The following is a 15,131-nucleotide window of genomic DNA, read 5'->3' on the forward strand; positions in this document are numbered from 1 at the left end:
AAATATTAAAAATAGTCTCTATCTTTGCATAAGTGTTGCAAAATAGTCTTTGTCGTTAAATTCCCAAGTAGGACCGTTAGTGAGGTGCATTGTTGGCAATTCAGTGCCACGTAGACTATCCAACGTGGCACTATTGTTGGCAGTATTGTAAAATAGTCCTTCTTCCCTTTCATTCACTCAACCACTGTGCTTCTTCTTCATCATCCTTCATCTTCTTCTTCTCCCTTTCCCTCTCCCTCTCTCCCCTTCCCAATGTCATCTCTCCACCTTCTTCCCAGTGCCACCATCGCCCCCAACTCCGCATTCGTCCTCCACCCCCATTCTCCCTTCTTCCCCTTTAAAACCCTAACCCCCAAAAAACCCAAACCCCATCTACCCTCCTCCACTGGAATCACAAGCCCGAGCTCTCTAGCTCCACCCCCCACATCGTCGTCATCACCTCCAACTCCAACAAGTTTATTATAAGAAATAAGGTTACTGGGAACGTTCTTCATATTATTATACAATCAAAGAAAAAGTTTAAAGTTCTATACACTGTACATTATCATTTCTTCAAAAGCTTCTGCGAGAAAATCTTCTTGGAATACTAGTCTATTTGCACTTGCTATGAACTTTTTCAATTGTGGAGGATTGCTTTCAATGATAAATCTATTACTGCATGCAGTGGCGGACCTACATTGGGCTGAGGGTGTGCACTTGCACCCCCTCATTTTTTAAAATTCACTAAATTTGTAAATAAAATCTTATATTTTTATATTTTATTTTATTTATATTTATATAATTGAACCCACTAATTTTATTTTTTATAATTTGCACCCACTGACTCAGGGTCTTGGATCTGCCACTGACTGCATGGATTAATTTTTTTTTAAATGGTGACAAGGTGTTGCAGTGCTTATGGAATAAGGTCGGGGGTCATTGCAAATTGAGAATTTGAAATAGAAGGAAAGGGATATTATGTATAATTTTATTTTATGAATATCTCTTAAATTTTAACAATGATGTTGAAATGTTTAGTTTCTAGTATTGCACATTATATAACTTCAAAATTATTTTTTTAGCTTAATTTGCAGGTATTTTCTATGAGATGTAATCCTATTTGAATTGGATAAAACTATTATAAATAACAAAATTTTGACACAATTTGCTTATTTACAATTAGAACTTGAGATTATTAATTAAATAAATTAGAATAATCTTGCATTGATCCATGTGTTTGTACAACTTAATTGAAATGGTAACAAATATTTTAAATTTAGTTTGTATTGGCTGGGTATTTTAACTACTGAGATTTTTTTAAAAACTATGATTTGTCTTTGTCATTGTAAAGTGTCATTTAGACATTTACCTTGATACTTTTTATGAAAAACTACATAGAAATAAACTAAAAATGATAAATAATTTCTTGCAAAGACAGAAATTAACAAGATTTTTAAAATTTCCGGCACTAGTTTAAAACCCCTGAACTATATAATCTCAATGACTAATATAAGAATTTAATCAAATGGTAACTTCTTTTTTTTAAAAAGTGTACTCAAATGGTAATTAGTAAAAGAATCGTTTGAAAATCGCATTTTATGTTAATACTCAATAGAGTATATTTTACCCACAAGATAATCATTCTTCTTTTATTAAGTTTCTAAGGTGATTGTAAAGATTTTCTAATAAAGAAAATTGCTATATAAACAAACAACTAAAAATTATATAAAACTATTATGTGTACCCAAAACAATATAAAACTATTATATTTTAAACAAAAAATTTATACACCAACACGCTTTATTATGTGTTTTTTTTAAATACAGCACGCTCTACTATGGTATGTTGTTTTCTCTTAATAGTTAGTATTAGTTAGTTATTACTTGGGCAGCAAAATATTTGTTTTCATCCATTCTGCACTTTAGTAGAAGTCAAACATCTTGATATTCTCAAACCAGAAAGGCAATTTCCCCCCTTTTAGGACACAATGAAGGGAACATGAAATTCACACAGAATAAGAAGCCAAAGAAAGCAAAAACAAAGGCCAAGGAGTGAAAGAGGTTCAAGCAAGGTAACATACATTCTAAAATCAAATGATAAGAGACAATATGACTAAAAAATGCCAAATGTCCATTAGGTCATATTAACAAGAAAACAACTAGAAATCTATCAACAAGAAGAAAGTTACTAATCCTCCTCAAGATTGATCGAGTCATTGAACTTCGCATACAAAATTTTCTTGAGTTCAGCCATCTGAGCAAGAATAGATTCTTTCTCCTCTTCAAGTTTTTCTAATTTCTGGCTTGTCACCTTGTTTATCTGTTCTATCCTATTCTCAACTTCGTCCTTTGGCACATGAGCAAAAACCTTGCTGTATTTGCATCATAATATGGAAAAAGAAGCCTACAATGGATTTTGCCATAGCAAAGCCTGGATAGCAGCAAAATTAAAACAACAACAGGAAATGCAGAGCAAATACTTCAACAACTAAATCTCATTAAACCAAACACAGAACTAGAGAGCAGCGGGGGGTGAAGCTGGAGAGCTCAAGATTGCGATTCCACTGGAGGAGGGCAGAGGGGGTTTGGGTTTTTTGGGGGTTAGGGTTTTGGAGGGGAAGACGGGAGAATGGGGGCGGAGGACGAATGCAGAGTTGGGGGCAGTGGTGGTGCCGAGAAGAAGGTGAAGAAATGATATTGGGCAGGGGAGAGAGGGAGAGGGAAGAAGAAGATGAAGGATGATGAAGAAGAAGCACAGTGGTGGTTGAGTGAATGAAAGGGAAGAAGGATTATTTTGCAACATTGCTAACAATAGTGTCACATTGGATAGGCTACGTGGCACTGAATTGCCAACAATGCACCTCACTAATGATGTTACTTGGGAATTTAACGACAAGGACTATTTTGCAAGACTTATGCAAAGATAGAGATTATTTTTTACATTTCAATAGGATAGGGACTAATGTGCAACAGGGATACAAAGTCAGGGACTAAAATGCCTATTTACTCTATGTTTTTTCCTAAGGGGGGGATCACAACGAGCAAGTAATGCTCAAGCTATCACAATAGAGCATTATTAGCATGTTGAATTATTTTATATTGTTGTGGACATGCAGCTTCAAGAACTTAATGACCATTTCGTTGAGACAAATACTTGGTTGCTTCTTTGAATGACTTGTTTGAATACAACCAATTTGTTCTCTACTTTTGATAAGGCAAGCCTAATTGACTTTGTGGGATTTTATCCATATGATTTTTCTTCAATTGATCTAGTGATGCTTGATAATCAACTTGAGACTTACATCATTGATTTGTGTAGAAATGTTGAATTTGCATCGTTGAAACTAGAAGACATAGTTTATCCATTAGTTTGTCGTCTTTTGAAGTTAGCAATGATTTTGCATGTCGCCACAACAATAGTAGAGAGAGACTTTTCTGCTATGAAAATTATGAAGAATAGGTTGTGCAATCGAATGGGAGATGCATGGATGAATGATTGTCTTGTCACTTATATTGAAAGAGATGTGTTCAATAGTGTTTATAATGAGCTGATCATTCAGCGATTCCATAACATGAAATCACGTAGAGGACAATTGTGAGGTATGTGATTTAGTTTATTAGTTTTATTGAAATTTATGATATTTTAATATCCATGTCTTTATCTTCATATATATGATAATTATTATTAGATTTTTTTGAATATTTTTCCCCCATTGGCCCCAGGTCCTAAGTTCGCCACTAGATATAAATGTTCAACAAGTTTGTTCGTGTGAAAATCTAGCAAATCTCTTTACAGTCATTGTCAAGGAATGCTTTTGAGCAACTAGTTCACAAGATTGGACTTCGTCATCTTAAAGATTATTGTCTACAAGGGGAGAAGAATTAAATAATGGTTTTGTTCCATTGGATTTTCCTGATAAGGTTTTGTTCCATCCCTTACTTTGGTGTCATGGAAGAAATCTAGGAGCTTAATTATGTCAAATTCATTGTATGTGTTTTCAAATATAAGTGGATTGACAACAATATCGGTGTGCGGACTGATGATTTAGGATTTATGTTGGTAGGTCTTAAGAAACTCGCTTACCAGAATGACCCTTTCATCATGACAGAACAAGCTAAACAGGTATTTTATGTTCAAGATCCTTGTGATCAAAAGTGGTCAGTGGTTCTACATGGGAAAACAATTGATGTTAATGTTGAAGATGATGATTCACTCATTGATACTTATGTCAGTCCTTTGTCCATACAAATCTTGCCTAACATCGTCGGAGAAGAAGAAATTGACGACGTGCATGCAAATCATAATGATCATGATGAAGGAGAATTAATTAACATCATCTAATGTAATTTATTTTATATGTACTTCATTTCAGTTCATTCAGTTATATAACATAATATAGTTTTTAAATCATTTGTTTAATTAATGTTTTTTTCTTGATAAGAAAATGGCTACACCACCCAACTCCCCTCTTCCTTATCCTACTGATTCAGCAACACATTTCCCTTCTACCTTGAAGTAGACAAGAAAAGCGACATGACTGAGATCAAGGTTATCAAACTCGAGAGTTTACGCAGACTCGTGAGAGTTCTATAGACTCGACTCGTAGACACAACTCGCAGACTCGTAAGAGTCTACTTCATATAAAAATAATAACAAAATATCTATAAATAGCATACTAATTAAATATTTCAACAATATAATAAGGCAAAACAGTAAATCATAAAGTTTAGAATATTTAAATAACCAAATCTAGTAATAATACATCACTACTAGATAATAACTTGCAGACGTTATAGTAGTGGTAGATCATTCTCATCGAGGGTTTGATGTTATTAGAGAACAAGGGTTTGATATTATTAAAGGTGAGAATTTTGTATTTGAGAATAACACACTAAATGAAGGTATGTTGAATGCGAAACAGACAAAAAACAATAAAAAAATGACTTACATTTTGGTTTAATTTTTTTAACTTGCTAACTCGTTGACTCGGTGGTAAACTTGAGAGTCTACCGATTTTACTTAGAGTTTATAGAGTTTGCCTAGAGTCTACAAAAAAAGAGTTTACTCAAGAATCAACTCGCAGAGGATAAATGAACTCGTAAACTCGTAAGAATTAGCAAGTTAACTCGAGAGTTTAATAATCATGACTGAGATCATTGGCTACTAGACTAGTTGCGATAGAGAGACCACTGGTCCATATGGATCCTATAACTGGGAAATCCGACGGTCCCCACAGAAAGAAGTTAAAAACATATTTAGGGATCGTCGCTTGAGATAAGGTGGATGTGACATATAAGAATTGGAAACAAGTCTCTGCAGCTCAGAAGGATTTGATATGAGAGAATATCCAGGTATTTTAGTTAAATGTTGCATGTTGTTGACTAACAATAAAATTGTAATTGACTAACAATAAAATGTAATTTTCGTTTGTCAGGCTGAATTTGATATCCCTAAAGCATCTGATTTGAGGACGAAAAAGAAAATACTTTAGACCCTTCATGGGAGGTCAATTTGTATTTTTCATTGTTTTAAACTTTAAATTTCCGTATTATTGTCAAACATAATAAGCTTAGATAATGTGTAATTTTTAAAGGATGTGCGAAAGAAGGCACAGGCCATTTAGAAAGAAAACACTGCCCCTCGCGTGTTGTCTCGTGAGGGTTATGAATATCTAGAAAACAAGTTGATGGAGGAGAAGAAAAAGAAACAATTGTAGGAAGCAGCTCAATCCGAAAGCACTGACACCATCATTGATCCTCCACCTTCCATCAGACGACACGTGAAATGGAAGATGACCCGCACCAAGAAAACTGGTCAAATGACGCCTGAGGTAGCAAAGGAAATTGCTGACAAGATTGTAAGTCGCTTTCGTTTGTCAATTGTTGTTATTTATAATTATTGTTTGATTGAGTAAACGAATAAATTTGTTTGTTACATGATTCCTTAGAGGAGTAGGCCTCACAGGGAAGCTTTGTTGCCTATGGACATCATGATGTACTGACTGTTGCCATTGGGCAACCAGAACACCTTGGTCGTGCCCGTGCTGCTGGAGCTGGTGTCACAATCAAACAATACTTTGGACCGGCTCCAAGGACCTCCCCCATTTCTACGTTCATGGCTCTCGAAGACCTGGAGCAGGTGACACAAAAAATCAAGGACCAACTGGGGGAGTCGATCATAAAAAAAAATGACTCAACAACTAATGTTGTCCTTCAACCAGATGCAATCCCAAGTTCAATCGCAGATGCAATCATAGGGACTCACACTGCCTCCTAAGCCTGAGGTTGCTCCTTCTGTTGCTCATGTCAGCACAAAGGAGAGTTGTGTTGATCCCTCAGGGAATGACCCAGACACGGGTGAGTAAGAGAAATGTGGATTGTACGTAGAAGAAAATTCTCCCCGCCTGGTCGCCCTTGGAAGACTTTATGAAGGGTCAACCACCGTTCACAACATCCCTTTGGGCAATTATCAAGTGAAGGTTGGTGTTAAGAAAGTTTGAGATATTGATGCTCCTATACCCACTCAAGAGGTTCAATTAGTGGGGTAGACACTTAACACATTCCTTGCTTGGCCAACACATCTTGTCAAACATTTCTTAGAACATGTATTTCACTACCATTAAATGATTTTTTTCCTATTAAAGTGTTCACTGACATTAAATTATGTTTATTAAATGTGTTGAATAAAAATGGAGTTGTGGGACCGGCGAAACCTATAGATAGGCCGAATCATGATGTTGATGATCCCCTATATCTGATGGCATTGACTATCTCAAAACTTTTTCTAAAGTTGTTGCAGGTTATGTGGGATGCTATCGTGATTGGGGTGTATAATGATAACTTCCCCTTGTACATAAAGCAAGAAGATTTGTCTGAAATAGCACACAGTGGTCAATATCTCAGCATCTCTATTATACAATTGTGGATTATGTAAGTCACTTTACATTATTGTTTATTAGTTAACTTATTGTTTTAAGTTCATACATAATTTACTTTATTTTAAAAATAATAGGCATATGACTGAGACAAGTATGCGAGCGGGGAATGCCGATGTGTAACAGCCGTAACTTTTAATAAATAAATAAGAAATTAATAAATAAATAAATAAGTAAAAAAATAATATAATTAGGTCATAAATTTCCACTATATAAATCAAATGTTAACCTAGAGCAGCTTTTACAAAACACTTCTATCTCTTTCTCTTCTTCTGACGCACAAGAACCTTAATAGAGCAACCGAAGGAGGAGCTCTAGAGAGCACCAGAGATGCCACAATTGCTAACGGAGAACGATTGAGGGACTACGTCGAGGTAAGGGATGAGTTATTCACGCTTGGGGATTAAAATGAACATGTATAGGGATCCCTAGAGGATCAATTTTTGGGTATTTTGGGTTGTTTCTAACCTGATTTTCCCAAATTTATGCTTGTCATGTAACTGAATTTCACTTTTTACAAATTTGATTTATTTACATATATTGCAAGTTTTGATTTCATATGAATTATTTTCTTGTTTCAATATTTTTATTTCAATTTAAATTACATAATAATGATCATATATGTAGGCACATTATATGAATTGCTTACCCACGTTTGTCGGATGCGTATATGACTGATTTTGAATTATATCTAATTATATAATGAAATCAAATGTTTTTTTAGATACATATATTACTAAACATTAACGCGTATGATTGTTTGTTATTTGGCGCTTGTACCATATGTACTGGGTTTGCTGAAATATATATATATTTTTGCATGCAATTCACTGCACGTTGGTTTTGTGGGCTTTGTTGAAATATATATATATATATTAAGCTTTTTGAGTGAAAGTGTCTATACGTGATTCCTCCTGGTACAATTTTGCTGTTTGAGATTTCTATAATAATAATAATAACAATTAAAGTAAGGTTATAGAAATCATTTTCTTTTCATAAATAAATTAAATATTATTATAAAATTTTTATTTTATTTCTTTTAAGTTATATATGCTATATAAGTTAGTAATTACAATTATTCTTTTTGTTTATAAATGGCTGTACAGAAATAAATAGTTGTATAATATTTATGCTTTCCATTTTAAATATGTTGTAAATATTTCCTTCATCATTGGTTGTGCAGTAGTTACGTTTTCTGCTTTAAATTACGGGTTCCACTTTACAAATTTACATATATATACATATTTGTTAATTCATGTAAATGTACTATGTATGATATATATTATTACATATAAATATATTTGTACGCTTTAAGGTTAAATATATATTTCATTGATTATAATTGTGCTTACCTATTAGTTAAATTCTTACCGGTTAATTAATCGAGACTTAGAGGTACATATCATTATTTTATCCCTAAATATTTTGATTTGGTTAGTGCGTATATACTAACATATTTCAGTTTAATTTATATTTTTGTTGTGTCAAGTAAATGTTACTATTGAATAATATGTGTAGGATGCATCAGATGCGATAAATTATTTTATTATGAAAATGTGATTGAGATGATGTGTAAGTGATAATCATTTGATACGTAATGGATTGTGAATTACATGACTCTTGAGATGTTGTATGTTTTGAGTTGTGAGCCATGAATTATGTAATCACACAACTGTAAGACCCTTTAAAGGCGACGAGTTAATGCGCGATGAGATCCACTGTGGGAACCCGACAAGTTAATCACTTCAGGCGCACTGAGTTAAAATATTTTTTTTTAAAAAAAATATATACAATCGAGATTTTGAAAACAATTGAGTAGTTGTGTGTATTGCATAATTCATAGGTAGAGTCTGTGTGTTCAAATGTTTTTTTTTGGGTTGGACCTGTATCAGGAGGGAGAGGCCCTGACGGACTCTTCGGAGGGCAGGCCTTGGGGGTCATCCGATTTGAGTGCTCCTGTAAGTCTGTGCCGATCCCACATGGTTGGAGCATTCTTGTAAAACAGCGTGAACCTGACTAGTCTCCCTATGCTTTCACTTAGTGAGAGTGACCTGACTTACCCATTGCGAGGCATGTCCTGTCATGTACTCCTAGGCGCCTGACGAGGTTTTTCACTGAAAAATGGTACCACATTGAATGTAAGCTCAAGTCTAGAGTAATTATTGCATAACGCATGTGTTTGACTTTCATTGGGTTAACAATTATGGTTTGATGTTATTTTCTGGAGTGGATGAACTAGAATGGATGTGCTCTAATATTACATGTTCTACATGCTCTAATATTTTATTATATATGAATGTGATAACTCATTCCCGGTGTGTGTTTGTGTTTGGGCTGATTGCCATTTGTTCTGGTGAGCCATCACATGATGAATTCCATGTTAGAGCCAGAGAGACTTAGTCTGTGATAGAGACATGCTCTGATAAGTGTGACATTGGGGCATAGGATTTTCTTTGCATGATATATTTTTCGTAAACGATATAGTTGTGTTACATTTCTGTTTTAGTTTTTTTATTATTATTATTCATTCAGTATGGACGACCTTGTTTTGAGCCGGGATAACTTTGTTGTTTTTATTTGAACAATTTCTACTATGTTTTCATTAAGTGAATGCGAATCCTTTATCTTTTGAAATCAATTTAAAGTCAATATGTTTTAAAAAAATTCGGCATGATTTTATTTCCCTTTACTCGTTATTTGTGAGGGTATAAGGTGTTACACGATGTGTATGGATTCCTCAAGCCACAATCCATACATAGATCTGGGCAATCACAATTTGAATAAGAAAGTTATATTAAGAACTGGATGCAGAATTCAAAGAGGGATGTGTACCTAGGAGCCTACTTGAATGGGTAAATTAAACCAAACTAATGAATTTAAATTATGTATGCACTATAATAACTTATTGTTGTCCACTGAAGGAACTGCAATGCACATTGGCAAATGATCGTCATTTTGCCTAAGGACAATGTTGTCATCTGGTTTTGTTCCTTACACAATAAGCTAGACAACTACCTGAAATGAATTATTAACAGGTCAATCATATTTTCCAATACATTTACATTAGCGTTACTACGAAACATCAATATTTTAATTCTACAATACGCATGCATGTTTCTATTGAACAGTGCTTAGGAAGGATTTGATGATAGTCCACAAAGTAATTCCAAGGCTGCTGCTAGATGGATTGTTGTTAAATTAAGTCATTTAAACAATTCTTCTTGCCTTCAAAATTATATTTTATTATTGTGTAGACTAATTTGTACTTAATATTAAATATCTAAATTTCATAATGTATTGAGTTTAATAGACAAAAAGGAAGCATTGAGTGTGGGTACTATGTAATGCATTGGATGTTAATGATAATCTTAAGAAGTTTCAAGAATAATTGGAAACCGGTAATTGTTTAATTCAAACGTGATTCAATTTGTTATAATTGCTATTATATATTATTAACTTATGTTTTATTATATCATACAGTATTTTAATGATGCTAGACCATTAGAACCAGAGTGAATGAAGGCGTTTCGTATCCAGTGGGCAACAACATATTATTTGAAAGTTAAAAATGAAACAATTAGTATTTAAGTAATTTTAGAATTGTAGTTTAGTTAATTTACATTTTTTTACAATTGATTTCATGTATTGACATTGTATGAACATTAAATATTTTTTTAATTCATAGTAAATATATAATTTTTATGGAATTTCTACTAAAAACTGTCTGAAAATAAACTGAAAATTATTAGGATTGGTTCTAATTTTAAATTTGCAAGTTAATTTGGGATAATTAAAAAAGCAGACAACATATTAAAAAAATTCAATAAACAACATCGGTTTTTAGATAAAATCAATGTTGTTGTTATTTACGAATAACATCGATTTTTCTAAATCGATATTGAGTTGGACTCACAACATAAGAAACCGATGTTGTTGTTGAACATCAACATCGATTTTCACTAAAATCCAATGTTGGTTACCAGAATACAACATCAGTTTTTAGTACAAATCGATGTTGGGGAGTACAAATCAATATCAGTTCTTTCTAAAACTTGATGTTGTAAGTATAACTTAACATGGTTTTGGTAAAAATCGATGTTGATTTGTACATATTTCACTTTTTTATATTTCTTATTATACAACATCAGTTTTTAAAAAATCGATGTAATCATTTTTATGTTAATATTAGTTTTATAAAACCGATGTTAACGTTATTACTTTCAACATTGGTACTTTCAATATCGATTAATAACCGATGTTGAAAGTCCTTAACAACCTATGTTAAAATTCTATTTTCTAGTAGTAATTATTATTCTTTCTAAATTCTATTTTTCTCTACTTTCTTTCCATGCATTATTCTCCTATTATTCATATTATATTCAACTAAAAGAGAAAAAAGAAAAAGTAAGATAAAAAGAAAGAAAGAGAAAAATAAATTTTGCGAGTTCAAGAATAAAATAACAAAAGATACCCACATTTAGACACGTGTAAAAAATCTAAACAATATTATTTATGTAATTTTGGTAGCCTAATTAAAGAATTCTTATATTGACCGTAGATAAGTTATAGTGTATTTGTTTTACACTACAACATATTCATATAAATAAGATCAAAGATAGTATAATATAAAAATATTTTTATTTTATTTTGGCAACCAGAGAAAACAAACAAAGAAAAAACACAAAAGCAAAAATTACATACGCGTGTAAACAGTAAACTACTACTCTAGCGTAACCATCTAAAAGAGGATTCAACAATCGAAGAAATCCGAATTTTCTTATAAAAACTAGTGGAGTGCCCGTGCGATGCACGAGTCGGTATTTTATTGTAAGTGAAATAAATAATATTTGTCAGGGTGCTGTTTGCATCATTTGACTGTAAGTGACATAAATAATATTTGTCAGGGTGTTGTTTGTATAATTTTACTGTAAGTGACATAAATACTATTTGTCAGGGTGTTGTTTGTATATAACATAAAGATAATTTGTATCAAGAGTTGATTGTGTTGAAAACATTTTAAAATTGATTTAAATTATATAAAAGAAACATAGGAAATAAATTAAAAAGTATTGTGGTTTTGCAGGAAAATTTTTATTTTAGATGTATTTTATTGTGAAGAGGGACTAAATTTGCATAATTAATGGACATATGAAAGTAATATTTTCATTATAAAAGATAATTGACACTTTAAAAAAAATAAGTTTTTTTGAAAAATAATTTTGTAGTGTTTGTTTTAAAAAATGTTTAGTGGGCATATGAAAGTAATATTTTCATTATAAAAGATAATTTACACTTATAAAAAAATAATGTTTTAGTCTTTGTTTTAAAAAATGTTTCAGTCTATAAAAATAATTTGTTGTTATGTTAAATAATTTTGTAATCTCTATAAATAATATTATTTAAAAATAACTTTTTCTTATCCTAAATAAATTTTAATCTAATTCAGCAAAAAAAAAATTATAATCATGTATAAAAAAATAATGTTTTAGAACAATTTTAGTTAATATTCATGTTGAAAATAAAATAAAAATAACATGTGCATATAATAGTGATTGTATTGTGAGAAGTCAGAAAACAAAATAAAAATGTTTTTATGAACAAATACTCATGTAAGAAAACACGTACCCACAAAGGTCAGCAGAACAAAAAAAACCCACAACATTAAAAATTGAATGACAGTACCCATAATGCAAAAGCCAAGAGAACAGATGCAAGGCCAATTTTTGATGGGTGTAGTAAAAAAGAAGAAAACGAAAGGAACAAAAGGAGTGGGTGAAAATGAAAATGCCAATACAAAAAAATAAATGTTGTTTCAATTAAATGAGAGGAGAGGGGAAAAACATAAAAGACAAAAAGATAGATAAATCAAAGTATATAAGCTAAAGCTAATAGTCCCAATTCTTTCTCCGGCAGATGACAATTTCCCATATTTTATCAATGGTCCTGTAATAGAAGGAGACTTCATCACCGTGGGAGAAATCATTATCTGCAAGGAATTGATACCATGGTTGTACAACATATTTGCGCCCAACTCCACCATCAACCACGACAACATTCCACTGTAATGGAGGTCCAAATCTTCTGAGAATGGTCATGTGTTGACCGCAGGCATTTACATGTGTCATGGCACAGTTGGGGAGTCTCTGCATGGGAAAAAAACAGCATGATATATAAGCCTAAATTAATAAGCAACATTGAAGAGGTTTTCATTGTTACTAGTGGTCCTGGTGCACTAAGTATTGATTGTGTGATTTCAACTGTCCAAATATGTTGTCTTGACATAACTTTTGGCCTTCTGCAAGTCTGGCATTCCAGTGAGGGAAAGAAATAAAGATCAAACATGGATTTTTTGTTGCATGCCAAGAATTTAATCATCACAGATTCAAAAATTGATAAATCTTTTCTGAATTCTTTCATTCCTTCCGCAAAGTAGACTTTTGTCCGATGCTGCCTTAGCCTGATTTGGTATATTGTTCCATCATATCTATAGTTGACAAACTTAGGGTATTCTGGTGCCCATTGTCGGTGGTAAAAGGAGGGCACTTCTATAATGTCCTGCAAATAATCATAGCAAGAAAGCAAATATGAAACTATATGAAGAATAAAAACAATTAATATGTAACATTACCATATCATTGTGTAATACTGCAGTGAACTGTAGGATTAATGGAATTGTGTTAATTGGATATTGAATCTGCAGTAAGAGGAAATGCAAAAAATGAAAATCAAGTATGGTATTGAAATAGGAAAGTGAAAAATATCTGGAGAATGACAACAACATAATAAAATGAATGAATAGGACTATCAGTGTTTTGTGGTTTGCTCTAGAATTACAATGTGCGACTATTGTTGAAGATGAGAGATCAATATAGGCCCAAATTCCAAAGTTTAGCAGCATAAATTGCTATCCAGAAACAATTGAGGTAAAGAATAAGCATAAAAAAGGGATTGTAACGTGCAAAGTCATGAAGAAACAGAGGAAATAACAATCCTACCAGCAGAATATTATATTTAATCGCTATCTATTGTTGGACAATGGCAAACTGAAGCCACAATTGTTGCATTGTAATGTCCCACATCGGAAATATAATATTCCTTTTCTTTATTCCCAAATTTCCTAACTGATTTTAATCAGTTTTGATTGTTATTCTTTTAACAAATATTTCCTTTTTTTTAATGCTCTTGATTAGCTATAAACCAAATAGCATAACCTCCACTTTATTAGCAATTCTCTAACGGTCAATTTGTTAAATGTGTAGCTAATAATAATGATTTGTGGACAGGAAAAGAAAAAGATGTTTTTCATTGTTTTGCTATTAAAAGAGGACTGTCATAGTCTTGCAAGTGCAGAAAATAATTTTCAATTCTTTTCTAATTATCTACTTCTAAAATTCTGGGCAATTGTTCTGTGATTTCCATAGCCTAAGGCCACGAGTGCACGTGTTCATAGGCTCGTTGTGTTAACCTTGGGGAGCAGTCGGCAAACTAGATTGCATCAAGGTCTAGCCGAATTTTGCTTTCAAGGCAGTGATTTTTCACGGCACAACAAACCTCCAATCTGTGTTATATTTTTCTGTTTTGTACTTCTGACTTCTAATTTTTTCCAACAAATTTGAAAGCAAAAGTTTATTTTTTCCTTGCATCAAGTACTAAACAGAAATGGCTGGAAGTCTATCAAAAATCATTCCGGATATGTCGAAAATAGAACCTCTAGACGGCTCAAATTATAGGAGATGGTCTCAAAAACAGTTGATTTTGTTTGAAGCCTTAGAGGTTGATTATGTGCTATTTGAAGATCCTCCCGCTGATGTCAACGCTTCTGAATCATCTACTCCTGAAACTTCTGCCACCCCTGTCGTCACACCGCTTCCTGCAGAAACCAAGAAAGCTGACGAAGAAGCAAAGAAGAAATATGAAAAGGACAACAAAACTGCTAGAGGTCATCTGCTAACTCACATGGCAGATAATCTGTTTGATCTTTTCATTAATCAAAAGTCTGCGAAAACAATATGGGACACTCTGCTGAAATGTTACGGCGATGACGATGCTGGAAGAAAGAAATATGTGGTAGGAAATTGGTTGCGTTTCCAAATGATGGATGACAAACCAATCATGGAGCAGATTCATGAGTATGAGAATCTAGTTGGTGATATACTAAATGAAGGAATGAAGATGTGTGAGATATTGCAGGCTAATGTGCTTCTAGAAAAATTTCCAC

At 32.7% G+C, this 15,131-nt stretch overlaps 1 protein-coding gene across 1 annotated transcript; it reads right to left on the reverse strand.

Moving 5' to 3' along the window:
* Positions 1 to 2,166: 2,166 nt before the first annotated feature.
* On the reverse strand, positions 2,167 to 2,781 carry LOC114371532. The gene is made up of 2 exons (XM_028328943.1): positions 2,495 to 2,781; positions 2,167 to 2,350 (listed from the first exon to the last, which is right to left on the reverse strand). The coding sequence occupies exons 1-2, from the start codon at positions 2,779 to 2,781 to the stop codon at positions 2,167 to 2,169; spliced, it is 471 nt and encodes a 156-aa protein (XP_028184744.1).
* Positions 2,782 to 15,131: the final 12,350 nt, after the last annotated feature.

Source organism: Glycine soja, chromosome 10 (genome assembly GCF_004193775.1).
Source record: "Glycine soja cultivar W05 chromosome 10, ASM419377v2, whole genome shotgun sequence".
Lineage (NCBI taxonomy): Eukaryota > Viridiplantae > Streptophyta > Magnoliopsida > Fabales > Fabaceae > Glycine > Glycine soja.